Source organism: Rhinatrema bivittatum, chromosome 1 (genome assembly GCF_901001135.1).
Source record: "Rhinatrema bivittatum chromosome 1, aRhiBiv1.1, whole genome shotgun sequence".
NCBI lineage: Eukaryota > Metazoa > Chordata > Amphibia > Gymnophiona > Rhinatrematidae > Rhinatrema > Rhinatrema bivittatum.
In genome coordinates this window covers 693,230,309-693,252,801 of record NC_042615.1, presented here as the reverse complement: position 1 = coordinate 693,252,801, position 22,493 = coordinate 693,230,309, and the positions used below count along the sequence as shown (strand labels likewise).

The 22,493-nt window shown below is 42.9% G+C and overlaps 1 protein-coding gene across 2 annotated transcripts in view; it reads right to left on the bottom strand.

Annotated features, from left to right (window-relative positions):
- Positions 1 to 467: 467 nt before the first annotated feature.
- Positions 468 to 22,493, bottom strand: part of AGGF1 (angiogenic factor with G-patch and FHA domains 1) — a 199,916-nt gene continuing 177,890 nt past the window's right edge. For both annotated transcript variants that reach the window (XM_029575326.1, XM_029575333.1), the window contains 3 exons: positions 12,175 to 12,302; positions 11,708 to 11,807; positions 468 to 1,701 (listed from right to left, as the gene is read on the bottom strand). In XM_029575326.1, coding sequence (XP_029431186.1) covers positions 1,504 to 1,701; positions 11,708 to 11,807; positions 12,175 to 12,302 — 426 coding nt within the window. In that variant the 3' untranslated portion in view covers positions 468 to 1,503. The remainder of the gene's footprint in view (positions 1,702 to 11,707; positions 11,808 to 12,174; positions 12,303 to 22,493) is intronic.

The following is a 22,493-nucleotide window of genomic DNA, read 5'->3' as shown; positions in this document are numbered from 1 at the left end:
GTGTCTTGTTGTTCTCCTGATATACTATCACCAATAAGGGCACGACTAATGCTGAAATATGGGCCCTTCCCAAGGTGTGTAATTATCTAACAAAGGGTAAATGTCCCCTGGTTTTTTTCTGTCTTTATCTCCCCTAGTTTCTCTGCAGCTTCCTGGCTTTCTAAAGTCACCAGTTCAAACCTCATTGATGATTACACCAATGCAGGGAATCCCTCATCTTCTGAGTCATGTGCAGCTGGAACTGGTGATTTAGTCAGAACACACCACCTATATTAGATGGCATTTCAAAACATGAATATGGTATTGGATTTTATACTGGATAATTTTATATTTTGTACTGGATAATCTTTGCAATAATTTATTTTAAAATGTTTATATTCTGCCTTTACTGAAGACTTGTGCTAGGTACCATTTATAATTATTTGATTATTATACTAATTTCTTTAAAACTTTGTCTCAGTCAAAAGTCAAATATTGTACACAATTTTATTTTCAATAAAAATAAATTAACAAAAGAAGTGTCGATAACAAAAAGGTACACACCTTGAATCCCAATAACATGTAAAACTTAAGATAAATGAAAGATGGTCCAGGAATTAGAGTAAAACCAGGAAACAGATAATTGATATTTTAAGGATCTTAAGTATTACTGCTGCTTTAACATTTATTGTCAGTATTACATTTTGTTCTTGTACTAGATTATTTAAAACAGGTCTTCCTTTCAGATGTATCAATTGAATTGTAAGCAGGCAAACAGAGAAGAGATGGCAGTTAGGAACAGATGCCTGCATTATATATGCTCATTTGTTTTCTCCATGCCAGAGATCAGCTGGTGTCCATGGCAACTGTAACACCTAGACGTTTGGGCAGACTACACAGGCCTTGTAATGCTTTATCTGCAGTCAAATTTAAGGCAACTGGGTTTCAGGGATTTTAAAATTGACCTGCCGTGGAGCCTAACAGGAGCTCTGAGCTGCAGGCAGTGCTAACTTCCTGGAGCTGCCAGGTCTTGTGTCAAAACAGGAGCTGTCTGCATTTTCTGGATGAAATATCATTCAAAATCTAACAACACTGCTGTGGTCGTCACTGCTTGCAGCTCAGAGCTCATCAGACTTTGCAGAGTCCTAGTTATATTCTGTATTTAAATAGTAGTAAGAAAACAATATCTACAAGGTGGGCAAAAGTCAAAACCAGAAGAAAAAATGTCTTTAATTTGCTGGAGATGTTTCACTAAAATTAACTAAAACAAACAAAACAATTACACTCATGAATAATGGTGACTTATTTACATTTGAAATGACTGCTTAATCATACCTGGTGCCATTGTAATTTACAATTTTAAACATGACTACTTAAAAATGTCCCGAAGAAATCAATACAATTCAGCTGAACTTTCCCAAGTCTCGTTTCTGGCACTGACTCTTGAGGATGGCATTCTGGATCACAGATACCACAAACTATCTTGGCTGCTCTTCTGCAAGAATTAGGAGTAACTGAGCATATTCATTCCATGGCCCCTTTCACCCAAGGGGTGGGTCTGGACGGATCGTGTTTCAATTTAACATTCTGAAAGGTTTCAGAAAACCTCTCCCTGGCCTTCTCCCAGTTCTGTTTGTTTTTGCTTCTGACAGGAGCATCCTCAATCGAGCTAGGCATGCTTGCACCCAGGCCTGCTTGTTTCTTCCGCAACTGAAGTTGAATCTATAAAACAGAATGGACAGAAGACAATTTAATTTAACATTTATATTCCGCCTTACAAGATTTGATACTACCTTCACAGTGGATTGCAACATTAAATAAAAATACATTAAAAATTAGCTAAAATAATGATAATAATAAAAAAAAAACCCCTAATCTTTAACCTCCTAAAAAATTACCTCTAGCATAAAGAGCCCACCTGCACTTAATCAATAACATCCTATGATAAAAGCACAAAAAAGATAAAACTTAGTTATTAAAAAGTGAGGTTTTTAGGAGTTATCAAAAAGTGATGTAATGTGGTGCCCTCCTAAGGGAATCTGAAAGAGAATTCCACCAAATGGGAGCCATACCTGCAAATGCTCGTGACCTAGTTCTGAATTTAACCATTTTTTTTTAATGGATGGTATTTCCAATCTAAACTCTTGACTTCACTTGAATGTAATACTCTAGAATCTTCTCCCTCAAGAAACTTGGACCAATACCTGCCAGAGCCCGATAAATTAAAGATAACAACTTGAAACAGATTGGAGGGAATGGCAACCAATGAAGGGATGTTAATAATGATGCTCGTTCCTAAGGTTTACGGCCTAAAATAGTTCTGGTGGCTGCATTTTGCACAAGTTGTCACTTGATTACACCATGTTTGGGCAAACCCAAATAAACTGAGTTGCAGTAATGTAAGTGCGACAATACAGTGGCTTGCAGCACTGTTTTCAGACCTTGATAGGGTAAGAACAGTCATAGTAGTTTTACCAGTCGTAAACAACCAAATCTAATCATATTTTAGGCCTCACAGATCCTTGCCCATTCATCCAAGAACATGAGTTTTGAATTCAGCCACCAATACTCGCAATATGGCTAAAATACAAAGCAGATTCCTAAACTACAACTGAAATGGAGAAAGTTCACTTTTACTAATCGCCTAAACCAAGTCAGCAAGGCTGAAGTGTTGCTTTACAGATGAAAATGTCTCACTTCATTTCCATGTTGATTGGTTTTCGTTTACTATCACTTTGCAAATATGGAATCACAATATTCACACACCTGTACTCTGCTTAATGGCCAAATGTCTACCATGCTCTTTGAATAAAATTTGCATAATAATGCATGTCATTAGTAGAATGATACTCCAGCCAATCCAGAGAAAAGCGCAAATTCTCTTCAGACTTTTAAAGCAGCGGCAAGATGCATCCTTTTAAAAAGTTTCAGTGGGGGCACACATTTTTCAAAACTATGCTGGTAACCACAGACTTTCCACCAATTCTCAAGGGGAAAGTAAAAGCATCCTTTCTTTTGAAAAGTGCCAGGGAAAAAGATACTCGCAGAGATTTTCAGTTGCTTTTGCAGTAGATACATTTTCCCTGCAAAATTACGGTACATGCATTGTGCTTTCTCTGCCCAAACCTCCTGTCCATTTCCCACAGGTAGCAGTAAAGAATGCGAGGATCGATGTATAAAAAAGCCCTTTATTAGAAATGGCCTGACTCTGGCCGAGTTTCGCTCTTTGGTCGAGAGCTGCCTCAAGGGCAACTGGAACACATAATATGTAAACAAATTAAAAAATGAGCACACGTACAGAAACTTATAAAAGTTAATAAAAATTAAACAGACAACATATATGGATGTATGAATTGCACAAACAAATCAAATCATAACATGTATGTATGGTGACATCATAAAGGTATACATAGAAACGCAGGTAAACTGAAAAGAGGAGTGTGTATGCAGATCAAGTATGGTGCCAAGCATCGAAGGTATAATCATGGAGGCACTGGAGAGGAAAACTTGGAACAGTAATCAGTGAAGAAAAATGGACCGACATCGGCCAAAGGAATATTAATAGAAAATATCGCCGGGTGGTCCGTTGCACAGCCGGAGAAACTAAAAAATGCGTTGAACAATTTTATTTTTGTTATTAAAGAGAGTTAAAAAGTAAAACCATGTGTACAAAATATGTGTTATTATGAACAAAACCAGAATAGGGTTGACAAATCGAAAAAAATGGATGCGGGGTAGGTAAGATAGGAGAACATGTCGAGTTACTCAAAACACAGGTACAATTTTATACCTTAAGCTGGCCGTAAACACTCAGCATTTTAAACGTAGTGCTGATTTTATATCACCTAGATTCAGGCTACATGGTCTCATTTTCCGGTAGGGCAGCCTGTTGTGTATGTAAGCCGTAGCATTTTTCAAAACCATATGATTTGTCAACCCTATTTGGGTTTTGTTCATAACAACACATATTTTGTACACATGGTTTTACTTTTTAACTCTCTTTAATAACAAACAAATTTGTTCATCACAGTTTTTAGTTTCTCCGGCTATGCAACGGACCACCCGGTGATATTTTCTATTAATATTCCTTTGGCCGATGTCGGTCCGTTTTTCTTCACTGATATTTGTTCCACCAAGTGGCGGCATCCGTTTGTCCAATTCAAAGGCACCATCCCTGTATTAGTAATATGTTGTCTGTTTAATTTTTATTAACTTTTATAAGTTTTTGTATGTGTGCTCATTTTTTAATTTGTTTACATATTATGTGTTCCAGTTGCCCCTGAGGCAGCTCTCGACCAAAGAGCGAAACTCGGCCAGAGTCGGGCCATTTCTAATAAAGGGCTTTTTTATACATCGATCCTCGCATTCTTTACTGCTACACAGACAGCTGGATCGTCTTCCAATTCATTTCCCACAGGTAAAAGTATGAATGCTATTGATCCCCACACATACATTTGTGTGTGTATAGGGTGGGCAAGTTTCAGATAGCCTATTTACTTTGCAAAATGGCTTTTGAAAATTGTAGATAGAATTGCATTTGTGCAGGCTTCCTAATCAATCCACACTGAAAAACACATACTTTTCTAATTTTTTTTTTTAATTGTCTTTATGTTTTTAAAAAAGATACAAGCAAATATTCATTGAGGTAAATATTCAAATGCTACTTATCCGGTTAAGTAGGACTTATCCAGTTAAGTGGTGGCTGCTGAATATTCGGTTACGTTCAGCAGTCACCACTTAGCTGGATAAGTCAGTGAGCATAATTCTGATTTATCTGGTTAAGTTAACCAGAGAAGTTAGATCTGTTCCATAGCAGGTCTGAACTTAGCCAGATAAGACTTATCTGGCTAAGTAATGAAAAATATGGGAATACAGATACGCATGCTGCTGAATATCCTGTGTAAGGTAGCCGGAAATGTCTTCTGGCTAACTTACTTAGTCAGCTGTGTCTGAATATTGACCTCATTATAAGATTAGGTACAGTCTCCTTTTCTACATTAATGTTGTTATTCACAAAATAGGTTTTACATAAAGATTTCATGATGTCATTATGTTCTACAACCAAAACACTTACTCAGGTATCAAATTCACTAGCCTTGGGAACTATGCACCAAAGAAAGGCAGCATTCTAAATAAAACCTAAACAAAACCCAACTTAGAAAATATGGAACATGGATAATGTCAAAGCTACGTCAATGCTACTGTACTTAATAAACAATATCGAAATGGTAATCATAAATCTATCATTAAATAAATGTTAAGTAAAAAAAAAATAAAGTCCAAGCAAAGCAAAAACAATTCTCCTAGGACAAGAAGGATGGTATTCCTCACACATGTGTGACAATATCGGATCCTGGCACAGAAAACTTATGTCAAAATTGACTAAGCATACCGAGCATGCCCTATTCCATTCATCCACGTGAGGTTCCCCTTCAGTCTTTTTTTTTGTGTAGCTTTCACCTCGCGGTAGAGTGAGCTTGTGGATTTTCCTTAAAAATTGCTTTTGGAAACTTTTTTCACTGTCCTTTTCGGGTTTTCTCGTGAATCCATCCCTCTAGTTTCCTCAGTCAGGTATTTTGGCGGTTCAGTAAGTCTTATTTCACTTCTGTTTCCCCCTGTGGCAGCGGTGCCTCAGTGGCCGCCGGCATCGACTACCCGCTGACATTGTTTCTTGATTTTTTCCTTTTCTTTTCATTCATCATGGCCTCATCCAGTTTCCGTCGGTACCCCCAGTGTCTGAGAACCACGTCCATGTCCTCTGCGTGGGGGCATCGCACGACATCTGGGGTTGCCACATTTGTGCCCAAGTGACCCCCAAGGGACGTCCCGCTCAGGTCAACAAGATGGAGAAACTCTTCAGGTCAAGGAAGTCCGAGACATTGACAACAGCTTCGGTGGCATCTGCACAGATGGACACCAAGCCATCGGCATTGGTGGGGCTGTCTGTTCTGTCGATGCCGGGGACCGGCTTCTGTTGGTTTCTTCCAAGTCAAGGACACTGGGTTCGTTGTCATTAACCTTGGCACAGGGGAAAGACCAGGCTGAGCACAGAGGGAAGCCAAGGAAGTATCGGCACCGGGCTCGGGAAGGCGCCGGTTCATGCCGGGATGCACCCGAAGCGATTCCATGGCGAGGAGTGCCCATCCTCCATCGATGCCAGGGGTCCGTGACTGTTTCCACTGGTCCTGGTGCCAGTCACCGATCCACCTTGGGGATCCGAGGAAGATTTGGCCACCCCTCCTGCCTCCCAGTCAGTTTTGGCATCAGCAACTTTCGAGAAGGAGCTGGTGTGCAGGTCCAGATGGCGGTGCAGTGGGCAACCAGCAGCACCAACAGTGCCATTGCCGTACTCATCCTGCTGGAACTGCTCCTGGAATAGCTCAACAAGCTTACTGGTGTGTTACTGACCCAGTTGGTATCGGTTCCCGGGAGACCATCGATACCCGGCGAGGCACTGATGCTTCCGCCAACTGATTCAATGCTTGTTGCTGCTTCCTCTGAGCAGGAAGCTCCATCGAGGCCGGGAGAGACACCAATGCCTGCAGCTCCCTGTTCAACTTTGCCTGAGCCAGCACCAGTGCCACTAATGCCCGTGCCTCTGGACGAAGGCAGAGGACCCAGGGCTCCATCCCCTGTGGACTATAGTGAGGATGAGGCCCCATATTACCACTGGGGGGATGACACTGTGGAATCCTTCTCCAAGGAGTTGGAGGGTCTCCCTTCAGAACCATCTCCTCCAGAGGACCTGACCTTCGCAGGTTTTGTATGGGCGATGGCGGAGGCCATCCCTTTTCAGTTAATGATGGAGGAGGATGCCAGGCATAACATGCTGGAAATCCTCCAGTTCATGGAAGCCCCTAAAAAGATTGTGGCGGTCCTGGTGCATGAGATCTTTAGGGAGCTGCCGCTGAGGATCTAGGAGCACCTCCTCACAGTATCTCCCATCAACAGGAAGGCAGATGAGGTTTACCTTGTTCAACAGGCTACTGGATTCGAGAATCGTCAGCAATCACACCAATCGGTAGTAGTCGAATTGGCTTTCAAGGCGGACAAGTGCTCTTGGACCCACGCCTTGGCACTCCCAGGCAAGTATCATAGAGCGATGGACGCTCTTAGGAGGAAAGTGTTCCAAGGGGCCAAGCTCATTGTCTGCATTGCCTCTTACCAGCTCTACATAAGCCAATACTCTCACAACCTCTGGAAGAAGGTGCCAGAGGCGGCCAGCGACTGCCTCAACAGCAGCAGGACCCTTTCTTATTGCTGGTGCGGCAGGGCCTGGAGTGTGGAAAACATGAGGTTCGTTCAACCTACAATTATTTGAGATGGCAGTGAGAGTCTCTGCAGCAGGAATCGGAGCCCACAGAATGGCATGGTTGCGGGCCTCAGATCTCCAACCGGAGGTACAGAAAAAACTAGCTGACCTGCCATGCACAGGAGAGAATCTGTTCGGAGATAAGGTGAGGGACCCGGTTGCCCAATTGCGGGATCACCATGAGACCCTCCAACAGCTCTCTGCCAGCACTTCAGACCCGCCCTTCTCAGCCAAGAGGTCTGCGAGGTAGGGTCAGAGGAAGTCTTTCTACTGCCAGAGGAAGTACTATTCTCCAGCCCCCTTGCTCCCGTTCACAGAAGGTGAGCTCATGTGGCCATCCCAGGCAACAGAGAGCTCCCAAGCCCCAGCTGGCTCCCCCGCCAAATCCTGGGATGGGGTTTTGACTGGATTGTAGGGAGTATAAGCCAGCCACTTCTACTCCGAGACTCAGGTTGGGGGCAAGCTTCGGTTCTTTGCGGATCAGTGGCCCAGTATAATCTGGGACCAGTGGGTTCTTGTCCATCATCCGTCAAGGATACCAATTAAACCTATTGGATGTCCTGCCAAATTGCCCTCCTCCTGGTGCTTGTTTTGGGGGCCAATAGCACATCAGGAGGTACTACTTCAGGAGCTCTCTGCCCTCTTAACGGCCAGAGTGCTCAAGCATGTCCCACTAGGGAAAAGAAGGCAGGGATTCTACTCCCGGTACTTCTCGATTTCAAAGAGCACATCCCATCCTTGACCTAAGGGCTTTGAACTTTTCTTTTTTGAGAAATCTTTTCAAAATGATCTCCCTGGACTCCCTGATACCACTTCTGCAAAAAGGGGACTGGCTATGCTCCCTCAGTTTAAAGGATGCATACTCGCAACTGAGATCTTCCTGGATTACAAGAAGTATCTCAGATTTGTGGTGGAAAAACAGTACTTCCAGTACAGTGTGTTGCCATTCGGGCTAGCATCGGCTCCACGTTTTCACAAAATATCTGGCCATGGTGGGGGCGCACCTCCGCAGACTGGGAGTGCATGTTTTCCTGTACTTGGACAATTGGCTGGACAAGAGCACCTCTAAGATAGGGGCTGATCGGTTCTTGCGCTTGACCATCCGGGTGTTAGAGTCACTAGGGTTCGTCATCAACTACACAAAGTCCCATCTCAGCCCATCACCTCAATTGGACTTCATAGCAGCCCTACTAGACACGGCTCAGGCAAAAGCCTTCCTGCCGTGGTCCAGAGCAATCACCTTGGCGTCCATAGCAGCGGTGATTCAACAGAGCCAGCAGGTTTCAGCTCGACACAAGTTGAGGCTGTTGGGCCACATGGCCGCAACTGTCCATGTTACTCCTTCACCTTTTCACATGTGCAGAGCCCAATGAACCCCGGGGTCGCAGTGGCGCCAGGCCATGCAGAGCCTCTGGGCTTGCATCCAAGTCACTCTGCCTTTCCAGGACTCTTTGTCCTGGTGGCGGGCTCTCTCGAATTTGGAACAGGGACTATCTTTTCAAAATCCCCCTACCCAAATTGTCCTAACCACCGATGTGTCCACATTAGGGTGGGGAGATCATGTAGAGGGGCTCCGCACCAAAGGCTTATTGGTCTGCCCAGGAAGCATGATGTCAGATCAACTTCCTGGAACGAAAGGTGATCAGGTACACGCTATGGGCTTTTAGAGATTGGCTGTCCAGAAAAACTGTCCTGACACAAACAGACAATGTGTTATGTGGTATGTCAACAAGCAGGGAGGGCAGAGGGTCATCCTGTCGGGAAGCAGTCCAGATTTGGTCCTGGGCCCTGTCCCATGGGATGATACTCAGAGCTATGTATCTGGCCGGAACAGAAAATGTGAGTGGTCAGACTGAGTCGTGTGGATCTTCCACCTCTGGAGGAGCTTGGATGTGGACTTGTTCGCGTCCCCCTGCAACAGGAAGGCAAACTTAGTTCTGCTCCCTGTACAGGTCAGATGACAAATCAGCCTTGGATGCCTTTGGCTAACATTGGGGCAGGGGTCTTCTGTATGCTTATCCTCTTCCTCTAGTCACGAAGACTCTCTTGAAGCTTTGCAAGGAGCGAGGGACTATGATCCTCATAGCACCTCACTGGCCGAGACAGATTTGGCTTCCACTCTTTTGGGAGTTGTCCATCTGGAAACAGATCAGTCTGGAGACTTCACCAGATCTCATCATGCAAGATCAGGGCAGGCTGCGACATTCCAACTTCCAGGCCCTGTCGCTCACACCTAGATGTTGAGAGGTTAATCCTGCAATCGCTCGATCTTTCTGAGGATGTGTCTCGGGTACTGGTGGCTTCCAGAAAGCCTTCCACTAAAAAGTCCTATGGACTGAAGTGGAGGAGGTTTTCTGTGTGGTGTGAGCAGAAGGCCCTAGATCTGTTCTCCTGCCCCATGCATAAACTGCTCTACTACCTTCTACACCTATTGGAGGCTGGCTTGAAGACCAACTCCGCTAGAGTTCATCTCAGTGCAACTGGCGCATACGACCAAGGTGTAGATGGTATGCCCATCTCTGTACAGCCGATAGTTGCATGCTTTATGCGAGGCCTGCTTCAATTGAAACCTCCCCTAAGGCCTCCCGCTATGAAAGCTTCTTTTGAGCCTCTGCATACCTGTGACCTGAAGTACCTGACCCTGGAAGGTTATATTTTTGGTGTAAGTAACTTTAGCGCGCAGGGTCAGCGAGCTCCAGGCCTTAGTGATTTATCTACCTTATACTAAATTTTATCATGATTGGATGGTCTTGCGTACGCACCGTAAGTTCCTACCTAAAGTGTTGATGGATTTCCATCTTAACCAGTCAATCATCCTACCAACATTCTTTCCCAGGCCCCATTTGCACCGAAGCAAACGAGCCCTGCACAGTTTGTATTGCAAGAGAGCCTTAGCCTTTTATCTGGAGTGGTCAGAAGCCCATAGACAGTCCACCCAACTTTTTATTTCTTTTGATACGAATAGGTTGGGAGTTGCCGTTGCCAAACAGATACTATCCAATTGGCTAGCAGACTGCATCTCCTTCTGTTATGACCAGATGGAACTGCATCTTGGGGGTCATGTCAATGCTCATTCTGTCAGAGCCATGGCAACGTTGGTGGCCCACTTGTAAGCAGTTCCTGTGGAGGAGATCTGCAAAGCTGCAATGTGGAGTTCTCTCCACACATTCACAACCCATTACTGTCTGGACAAGGATGGACGACCTGACAGTAGGTTCGGCCAGTCTGTCCTCAGGAATTTCTTCAAAGTATAGAACCCAACTCTCCCTGCCTAGGGCCCATTGTTTGGGTTCAGGCTGTCTTCCCCTGTTCCCACCAGCACTCTGGTTATGCCCATTGGCACTTGGTGCTCGTTGGTCCCCTTGTGTTGGGAAACAGCCTGTAGCTAGCCAGGGATTTGCCCGTATGTGAGGACTACCATCCTGCTTGTCTTAAGAGAAAGCAGAATTGCTTACCTGTAGCAGCAGGAATTTAGCACTCAGAAAACTCGCCCACCACCCTGCAGAATTGGTTTCTCCTATTTTTTTAAATTTTTATTGTAATTCTATGTTACAAGACTGAAGAGGGACCCCGTGTGAACATGTGGAATAGGGCATGCTCAGTCAAAGTTCCAGAAACTTTGACATAAGTTTTCTGTCAGGCTCCATCCAATGATGTCTCCCATGTGTGAGGACTAATATCCTGCTGTCCTAGGAGAACACCTCTTACAGGTAAGCAACTCTGTTGACACCACAGCAGTTGCTTTTTGGTAGTGGACCTGTTTTAAGGGGAAACCATGGTACAAAATTAGGGCACAAACTCCAGCTTAATTTAATATTTATTTGGAATGCTACCTCTCTGATATGGCATTATGCTCCAACCAGAGTAAGAATTCCAAGGACCATTCAATCTATACCCTGCTGGAGACCTCCTCATTTCTTCTACATCCTTTCATGATTGGAAGAGAGTACTGTCTTTCATTATCTGCCAAGTTCTAAAGCATGTGCATCGTCCTTTCCTGGAGTTTACATATAACAATTCTACCAGCTGAGATTCGTAACCAGCAATAGATTAAAATTAGTGGAAAAATCATAGTAGATCATCCATTTCTAACAAATGCTAGTACAAAAGATTACATAGGAGGGGAGCCCCTATATTCTTTCTTCCTAATAATCTGTCTTAAATTACAAAGAGGAGATGATGCAGTGAAGCCATTTCTTGCTAAAAATTCTTAGTTGGGGGTGTGATGGATGAATCTCTCAGAATTTGTTTTGCTTCTACTCACTCCACAGAGGACACCAGTCAATACTGCAAGTCAAGACCTACCCAAGACTAGCATAGAAACCTTTTTTTTTGGTTTGTTTTTAATTCTGTAAAAGGCGTTTGTTGCAGTTAACTGTGCAAACCTTATGCAAGCATAAAAACTTAGGGACTTACCGGATCTCTCATCCCACCTCCATCTTTTCCCAGTCCTTCTCCTTTTTTCCATCCCATTCTCTCCAGCATTTTCCGACCTTTGTTGCTGTCATTGATTTCACTTTAGAGTAAAAATAAAGATGGTTGATGTGTGAGAACAAAAAAGCAACATTTTTGCTATATATTCAAAAATTTAGTACATGATCACACCACAAAAATCATCAGAAAATTTACTTTTTTGTTTTAACGATCCATAACAAAATGCCATGTTAATGAATTGTCTGATAAGCAATTTTTTAACTATAGTGTAAGAATGCTCACTAGACATGAAACTGGCATGCAAGTTGATCTAAATGAAACTATACAAGGTAAAATGTAAGCATGCACTGCATTTTGACCATTAACATTACTGGCATTACATTAGATTACAATTAATTATTAAATTACAAGAAGCCATCATAATCTGAAATAAAGCTTTAGAAACATACACATGTACAGATGCTGGAGCACACTCTCTTTGAAAAGGGGCTTCACTTCCCACTCTCTTTCTGCGTTTTTCTGCTCTGTCTCTGTACTTTGGATTCTTTAAAGCTTTGCAGTCTTCATAATCGGTGTTCTGTACAAAAATAAAATAACTCCTAAAAATTTCTTGGCATAAAAAAGCATACAGCTTAATAGAAATATGTAAATCATCTTATTTTATAAATAAATGTTCTGCTTAGTAATGAGGAAAGTGAATTTATCATAAACAGGCTTCTCTATAGACAGCATGATGAATTGGTCAGGACATGTGGGGTGATGTCATCCCATGGAGCCAAACAGACCCATCTGTAAAGTTTTGCCACTGAGAATGCACAGGAGTTCCTGAGCATGCTGCCTCATGAGCTCCTTAGTCCTGTGCAGAGCTTACCTTTAGCTAGATAGTCAACTCTCTAGAGAGGTGACAGACATTAAGCATGGCTAAATCATCCTGTCTACAAAGAACCTAATTTACGGTAAGCAAACTTGCTTTTTCTGTTGACAAGCAGGGCTGAATTAGCTAGGACATGTGGGGGAGTCCAAAGTTGAGGGCTGTGTAGCATAGCACTTACTGTAAGAAGCAACCTGGCTCCCCCACGGAAGGATCCTTTAGATCCAAGGTGCACATCCACTTCCCCTTCTGGATGAAGAAAAGAATAGTGTAGAAGGAATTCATTTTTAATTTCTCCTATTGTATAAGCTTGTTCAGGCTTCTTAAATCCAGGATGGGTCTCTGTCCCTAGATTCCTTGGGGATAACAAAGTAGCGGGAGCAGAACCGCTGGCAATGATGATGGTGAGGAGCAACTTCACTTCCAGCTGGAGTTGTGTTGAGTGAGATGGATTTGGATTGAAGGCTGAGTGATGAGGTAGCATGGGAAGCTGTAAGAAATGCAAGCAATATCCAGATACCAACATTTTGAGATCTTTGGTGATCTTGAGTCACTCTTCCAGGTAGTACTGGATTCTCCCCCCCCTACTGGAAAGGTAGTTAAAAGCTTGACCCAGGCTTTGGCTAGATTTGTTGTGTTGTGTTGTTTTGGTTGACGATGTTCATGCAGTCAGAATTTGCTGCGATGGATGTAGGGGTGGCATCCAGTATCACTGAAAATGCTGGAAGGGATGCCTCTGGAAGTATGGTGTTTTAAAAGCATAGTAAGCACACCCTGCAGAAGACTGTTGTTCCTGTTCTGTAGAGGGAGACTGGACTGCCACATGCTGTTCCATAATTTAAGCCACTATTTCTGAAAAGGTGATCACCCAGCATGGGACGTTTGCTAACTAGTCATGGACATCATCATCTAGGCTACTGATTCTTAATCAAGTCATTTAGCATGCTCTGACGGTTGCTGTCAAAGTGCATGCAGTGGTACTGAATGCCTCGTAGATGGATCAAAGAAGATAGTATATAAATTCTTGCTCATCTAAGAATGGCTGAAGGTAAATATTTTCACCATCCTAGGCAGAAGAAACAGTGAGTTTCTGCATACAATCATGTAAGTACTGAATCATGTAGAATTGGAGTGTGAAGAGCCGTGCATTAAGCATGAAGCTTTGAAACACTTTTTTACCAAAATTATCCAGGAATCGAGGGTCCTTCCCTGGCAGAGTATTCAAGTATATATTTGCAGGATTGCTGCTAGCTCCATCAGCATTTCCATAATTTGGAGGCCACCAAAGATGTTTGTGCAAGGATAACTCAGAGTGCTTTTCGCAGATTGTCCAGAAATTTGGAGTTAGAAAAATTTCTCCAGTGCAGATGAGTGCTCCAAAGGGTTCAGAATAGATCACCATCAACCCCTCTTCAGACCCTAGAATTGTAGGAACACTGATCCAGAACCCCAATGACTGAGGAGGGGCCTTGGTTGCCTCAGAGAGGTATACTCCTGGTGGATATCCTCTGACTAGCTGGACTTTGCTGCAAGCGAACCATCCACCCGAACCTATCCACCCGAACATGGGTCACTGGGACGACTCCTTGTGGGAGTAGATCTGATATCCTGGAAAGGAGAGGTTGGAAGGTATCCTCCGTATCCTTAACTACACAGAGGTAAAGAAATCTTTCACCAAGTCTGCTATCTGGTCGAGGGGCTGACATGCCCTTTTGTCCTGTTCTGATACCAGAATGGAATCCTGCACTTCTGGGCTCTGCAAAATTTGAACTGGAGGCCAATTGTTTTTTTATTTTAGTTATTTATGTTCTGCTTTTCAGCAATTAGATATGAGAAGTACCAGAGAGCATATGGGATCTGGAGTCAGCCCTTGTTCTATTTATTTTGTTGGCATAAGGATTCTAGTAATTGGTGGGAGTAGGGGGTATCATATCCTACTCTGCTCCTGACAAAATTCTGTATAGTGTCAAATTGAAGGTAACCTAATGTGGCATCAATGTCATAACACACAATACCAAGGATGTCACCACTCAACCTTTAAATTTGTATTCATAGATAATGATTACATCAATAAAAACAATATAAACCCTAACAATTGTACCCAAACCCTCCAACTAGAATCCTAGTTTCAATTGCCATAGGCCGTCTTCATCAGGGGATAAGTGCATGGTTAAAAAAAGCATACTTCTTCCATAAATACAGCTTAAGCAGTATATATTAATAAGCAGGTCACATTATCCATACACACTCTACAGTGTATTCAGATCCGAATGTTCCTTAACTGCCAGTATTCCCAGCTCTCTTAGCTTTCTACAACCATACCTTTATTCATCTCAACACATCCTGAAGGTTAGCGCTTGCACTGTTAGGTTATCATTTTATCCACTTCTCATCACTTGAACTAATCGACTCTTTCATAAAAGAGCACCATAGACATCCGATAATTGCAAAGTTCTATTATTTGAGAACAGGTTGGACGCCACTAGTCTTATCGATCTTCAGATACTTCACTGCCGTGTATCTATTGGAGTGGACTCACTAAAAATCATTTTGCAGCAGTGGGTTTGCAATAGATACATGCATGCTCAGTAGTAAAACTTTACTGAGTTAGAGGCATAGATCCATTCGACACAACTGGATGATATCCACTACGTATCATGACTAACTCAGCATGCTTGTCGATAGAGAAGAGAAATAAATAGCTATGGAACAGCTCTATGAATATCAGATTCAATAAGTAAATCACCAAACATTAGAACCTGTAATGTTTTTATATAAGCCAAAGTTGCAAGACAAAATGAAACTGGTGCATCAAAACTCTTAAGCTAAGATTAGGACTTCTATTAGATATTTATAAAATATAAATTTGGGATTTATTTTCCAGCTAATTAGGGTTTTTGTGAGGGTGCTTAAAATTGGTATTTATCTGTGTTTTCATGTTGCAATCACATTGATTGGGTTACTTTTCTGATATTTCAAGATATTCTGCTTAAAATGTTTTCTTACATGGAATATTTCATGTAAAATTTAGTTCAAGTAAAACACTTCCATTTCATTGCCCCTCCCACCCATAGCAAGGTGTCTCCCAGTAGCCCCAGGATCTAGGTCCATCTGGAAGCCCTATCGCATTCTTTCTCTCGACAGCCACAAAAGTATCTTCCTTCCAGCAGTGCCTCAAACCACTCCCGCTATCAGTTCCCATGCTCCTTCTGGCTCAGATGTGCAGCTCTCAGTCAAACTCTGCTTGTGCTGTTAATAAGAATAGCATAGGAGTATAGAAACCGCACAGGTACAGCAGTCAGCAAGTGCTGGAGCACAAAGGTCTAAAGAAAGGAGGAGCAGTAGCAGAGGATGGAACTGTCAGTGTTTGGCTTGTTTTTCAGTTGAAATCCAAACTACCCCTTTTCATACTGGAGTGGATTTATCAGGGATTTTCAGGTTCAGCTAAACCCAGAAGCCATCAGCTAGCAATAAAATTAGCAGTAATAATTCCCTACAAATCTATAAATATAAATCAAAAAGTTATACAAACAATTTAAATTATTTTTACAAGAATAAGAACTGAGAAAATATGTTTTTTTCTGTTTTAGTTAAATGCATTTTGCCTGTTGTATTTTCAATAAATGAAATGGATTTTGAAAGCTCAATCTCACACAGCTCCCAAAAAAACAGATTTTGGAGAATCACCTGTATAAAATAGAGAGTCTGGCAATCATGTATGACAGTATTTGTAATGTTGTGCCAGTACCTCCCTAAAATGACAATTTAATTTACCCAGATTCAAGATTTAGAAAAATGTCAGAGATATCTGGCCACTTTGCAAATAAAAAATATTCATATCTTATGTACAAATACGGAGATGTGTGAATATTTTAAGATACCTAAAAATATGCACATTAGGACCACTGTTCCCTCTAAGCTATGTGCACACACATGTACAGAAGAAATCCAGATATTACTGGCATTATACTGGCCCATAATGCACACATTTGAACTTGTGCCTATAAAAAAGCTGCACAAAAACAAAATTCTGGCACACACAGGCTTTCACAAAGTTGAGGGAACATTGGTTATGACTATGGCAGGGTAACTTCATAAATGCTCAGTGACATCCCAATATACTCTGACCTTCCTAAGATGTCAACTGAACCAAATTGTTTCTGCAGAGAAAGAAAGCAGAGTTGCTTACCTGTAACAGGTACTCTCCGAGGACAAGCAGGATGGTATTCCACACAATGAGTGAATCCCAAGCTTTTCACAATGAGTGAATCCCAAGATTGTCCAAGCAAGACAAAATGGAAAATTGCACCGTGCTGAAAGCACCATCTCTCTCCATTTTGCCTGTGAGGCAGCCGACCCACAAAGGGTCTAGGTGGGAAAAGAGTTGGGTTCTACAAAGAAAAAAAAATGATAGAAATGACTGAGGCAGAAAACCCCCATGCGTAGCAGGGGCGCCTAAGGCAGAGGAGTGATGCTAATGCCAGCAAGAAACATACTCCACATCACGGAAAACATTACAAGCAGGGTTTTGGATCAGTAAACCTTGACGACAGTAGATCTAGAACCTCCTGGATACAGGAAAAAATCTAGAGATGTAAACAAGAGATGTGGACAAAGACCGCATAGTTTCCTTCTGTGTTACAAGACAACCGAAAACCAACTGAGGCCCAAGAACCTCCCAGAAAGAAACTGCGATCCACTGACATCTAAAGGACAGAATGCATCTGCAGAAGTGAGCCCATGTTTGGCTGATAGGCACGATGGGCAGAAAACCCAAGCAATGCTTGATAAAATAATCAGCAACAATGGCAAGGTCTGTGACAGACCTTTCTTGCCAAAGCACCAGACACAGCTGCCCAGCAGGACAGCATCAAGAGTTTCAGGGGATGAAAGGCAATACCTGAATAGGATTGCTAGCCCAAATCCACAAGCAGGGAGAAACTTAGGCCTGAAGCTCACCTACACTACACCCTGGCAAGGGCAGAGCTATCCATCCTTTCTACAGGATAGTTCAGATCTAGTGAAGTGAGAAAAGTTAAAGGCAGTACTGGCCAGAGCTTGGAGAAAATATAGGGAAAAAGTGGTATATCTTTCCATGCATGTGTACACTAAGATAGACCACGAATGCCTCAGCTTTTTCTCTCCTCTCCCCGACATTTCAACTGGAAGTCAGAAGGACTAAAGAACACAAGGAGGCAGACTGCTGGGGTAAGCACAAGTCACTAGGTTGTATAACTCAAACCTAAGCGAATAACTCACTGCTTATTCCAGTAGGGAGTGACCCATCGAGATAGAGCCCTCAGCCTGCTTGGAACTACTGCAATCTGAGAGCAAATTCCCCAGGGAAGAAATCCAGAAACACTCCACTAAGAGACAAGAAGCTGGGGTGCTGCAAGTGTAAACCCCTGTTGAACAGAATTTCTTCATCCTGGAAACCCTAAGGGCACCAGAGCAGGGTAAGGGCAATCTCGGAATAGACTGCCATGAACCTGGCTTAGGTATTAATACCTCAGCCATGATAGCATATACTCCCCCCCCCCCCCCAAGGAAGCACAGACTCCCCTGTCCCCAGACAGGGCTATCCCTAAACTGGGGAAGTATAGCCTGCAATCTGCTGCACCAAAGAACAGCACTTCTATTGTGGGGTCCCCTGTCTTTGAAGATGGGCCTCGACAACCGCCAGACATTTGGTAAAGACCCGGAGCGCAGATGCCAGGCCAAAGGGCAAAACGCAATAGTGATAGTGATTCCTGTCGACCAGGAATTGCAGGTACTGCCGATCTGACCAAAAGATGGGGATATGGGCGTATGTGTCTTTTAGATTGAGGGAGCAGAGTCAATCTCCTTCCTTGAGAAGGGGAATCAGGGTGCCCAGCAAAACCATTTTGAACTTTTCCTTCACAAAAAAACTGTTTAAAGCTCTCAGGTCCAGAATGGGCCGGAGGCCACCCATTTTCCTGGGGATTAGAAAATACCTGGAGTAGAACCCCTGGCCCTGGGAACGTAGGAGGGGGGTGATCCTGAAGGGGGTGAGACCAGGATCTCCTTTCCGAGTTGAGTGGAGGTCCCCGAGGCAGAGGACAGATCTGACTACTTGGACCCAAATAATTTTTCCATTTTGGCAAGACGAGTCCGACGACCCTTAGGGGTCATCTGGGCACAGAGATCACAACTGTGGACATCTGAGGGCAGAGAACGCAGACCTTGTGGGGGTCTGTGATGGACATAGTCTGGGGCACTGGCAGAAGCCAGTCAATGCCATGGAAAAAAGTATGTGGTGTGCAGTTGATGGTCAGTGGGCACTGGGGAAAGAGGCTGTCGGTGACTGCGAAAACACGAGGGACTTACCAGATCACTGAAAAGGACCTGAAGGTGCGAGGGACTGTACGCAACACATGGAAGGAAAAAACACTTTCAAACAGCAAAAAATTGCAAAACAGAGCGTGAGCTCTGCGACCGCGAGGCAACAGCGTCGCAGAAAAGAAGAGACTGAAGAGGGACCCCGCGTGGACGCGTGCTTAGTGGCATGCTGGGCATGCTCAGTGTGCCGGTCAAAGTTTCTAGAAACTTTGACAAAAGTTTTCCGTGCCAGGCTCCATCGAATGTCGTCATCCATGTGTGAGGATTACCATCCTGTTTGTCCTTGGAGAAAAGACATGTCTGAAGGAGTAGAGAGAATGAAAAGTGATTTACGAAGATTTGGCAGCTGGGATTCAATGCCAAGAAGGGCAGTAATGTATCTGGGATGCGGTAATCCAAAAGAGCTATATGTGATGGGGGGGGAAGGCTGATATGCACGGACCAAGAGTGTGATCTTGGGGTGATGGTGGCTAGCGATCTGAAGATGGAGAAGCAATGTGACAAGGCAATAGCTAAAGCCAGAAGAATGCTGGGCTGCATAAAGAGAGGAATAGCCAGTAAGAAAAAGGAAGCGGTGATGCCCTTGTACAAGACCTTGGTGAGACCTCACCGGAGTATTGTGTCAGTTCTGGATAGAGTTCAAAAGGGGGCAGTCCAGAAAAGGGCTACCAAAATGGTGTGGGGTCAATATCAGAAAACCTATGAAGAGAGACTGAAGGATATGAATATGTATACCCTGGAAGAGGAGACACAGAAGTGATATGATACAGACCTTCAGATACCTGAAAGGTTTTAATGTACAAACATCAAACCTTTTCCGTTGGAAAGAAATTAGTAGAACTAGGCGTCACAAAATGAAACTCCAGGGAGGACGTCTCAGAACCAGTGACAGAAAATAATTCTTCAAGGAGAGGGTGGTGGAAGCTTAGAATGCCCTTATGGAGGAGGTGGTGAAAACCAAAACAGTTAACATGGGATAAATACTATGGATCTCTAAAGGCTAAAAGATGGAAATGAAGAAAAGAGTGCATGGGAGTAACTTTCTAGTGCGGCAGTTACTACCCTCAACCAATAAGCCTTGTTACTGTTGATGCAACTCCATCATGGCTCTCTGCTTCAACGGCAGGGGAAAAAGGGAGATTGGATGCGTACAGCAACCAAGGGTCCTGACTTTTATGGTCTGGGGAAACAAGTATGGGGGTAACTTGCTGTTGCAGCAATTACTACTCAACCAATAAGCCTGATACATTGATGCAACGCCAACATTGTTCTCTGCTTCAATGGCAAGGCGTAAAGAGGAATTGGATTCAAACAGCAACCAAGGGCCCTGACTTTTACAGTGTGGGAAACTGATAAGCATGAGGGTAACAGAGAACTGGATTCAAACAGTAACCATCGAGGGCCCTGACTTTTACAGTCTGGGAAACTGATAAGCATGGGGTAACCTACACAGCGCAGCAGATACTGGCATAAGCTTGCTGGGCAGCCTGGATAGACCCTTTTTTGCTGTCATTTCTATGTTTCTATGACTCTGTTGACATCTGTCTTCATATATTGGGCGGGGTGTGGGGGGGAGGAGGCATAACTCGTCTACACTGGTCTGACTGGATGAAGAAGAAATTGCTCCTACTGCTATTATGACAACTGTGAGGCTGTTACAAAACTTGGTTGGAATTATGCTATCTTGCGAAGGAGTAAACCCATTCAGGTTTCTGGGCTCTGAAAGGCAAATAAAAAAGGTACATATCTTCATGAATAACACTTTATAATATAGGCAGTGGAATGGGGTGAGCTACTGGGGGCCATAGCCTGACCACCCTTTTTCCCCACACAACTAGGGAGCTTGGAGGGAAGAGGTGCAGGTTGCTTGGTTTGGCTTCTCCAACCAAAAAGGTGTTGTGCTGCCCCAACTTTATAAGCAAGCTTATGAGCTGTATAGAGTGTTTTTTGTTTTTTTAGGCTGGTTTCAATTACTATATTATTGTTACAAGTACCGAAGCTCACCTTGAGCTGACTAGGATAGGCAGTTTTACAAATGTAAGAAAATAAATATAATTAATTTATCATCCAACCATGGGCGCAAAACATAATTTCTTGACAAATACAAATAAACTCAGGATGTAGCAGGAATTCTCTCTCCCTTCCTTTTGACAATTTTCTTATTGGAAATACAGAGTTCTGACAGTGAATGAACTCTACACTAAGCAAGTTATGTTTTATCTACAGGCAGGGACTGGCTGCTTTGTAAGGTAGCTAAGAGAAGTTTTGCAGACTTTAACTTATTAGCTTAACAGTTGTGCTTGAATACCCCAGAAGCTGAAATTGCAGCTTACTTCCTTCAAACCTGAGAAAGCTTTGCTCCCTGCAAAGGAGACTGAAGTGCTCTTTGCTTTTGTAGAGGTAAGCACTAGAACTTTTGTTTTACTGCTTCCTGAAGTCTGGATGTCACAGACAGCCTGGAAAAAGAGGGCATAGCTGTTTCCCTAAGCCAAAAGTAAAGTTGTAAATACCATGGTGCAGGTATAGGCAGAATTTCCCATTATCCACAAGGTCTACAAAAAGGTCTGCCAAGATCTTCAGTTCTGAACAGATGGAGATAGACTAGTATTATTGTGTTATTTATTTTGAACTAATATAATCCTTTTATGTTAGGACCAAGAATGCTGTAAAGGACAGTAGACTCCAAACCTTTCAGTTTTCACTTTAATAAATTGTGCTGGGGCCTTTAAACCCTACCTCCATATGAAGCTTCTAATTGCCATAGGTTTCCCTGGTTGGCCTGTCAGAGTACATATATTTTGTGAAAGCAAGGTTCATTTAGCATGGGACTTTTGCACATATTACAATCCATTTAACCCTTTTATACATAACTTTTTATGATATTTAAAATGAACACTTATAACAGCTAGATCTACAGAAATGTATGAACCAATCACCAATATCACTTTGAAAGTCCATTAAACATTGCATGATGCATGCATCATATTGCTCACATCTTAAAAGAAAGACTATTTCAAATCTTTCAAATGAACCCTGTAATCATTTACAATCCATGTCACCTGTTCAAAGGTATTAGTTTGTATTTAAAATAAACACGTAATAGATGGGCCATGTGCTATTCAACCACACAAGATCTTAACAGGGAAATGCACACATTTTTTCCATAAACAGAAAATTAAAGAAGAGCCACAATGCAATCGTGACCATGCAATCCAAACCATGGACCATATAATAAATTACTGATATCTGTGCTCCTTCAATGAAGAATAATCAAAACTACACAATTTTTCCTGAAACCCTTTCATGACGGATGGACCTAGACATAGATATTTAGCTCTTGAGCATATTACCATATGCAAAGACAGGCTGTGATTTTGTTAACAGCATCTGTTAAAAAGGGTCTTTTCATATTTTAATGTAATGCTGCTGCTGCTGGCTTGCCTGTTAATATTACTGCAGGCATGACATTTTGCATATATCGTCAATGTTTACAGTGACATCAGCAGCCCAGTTCCAACTGTTACACAGCACTACTGT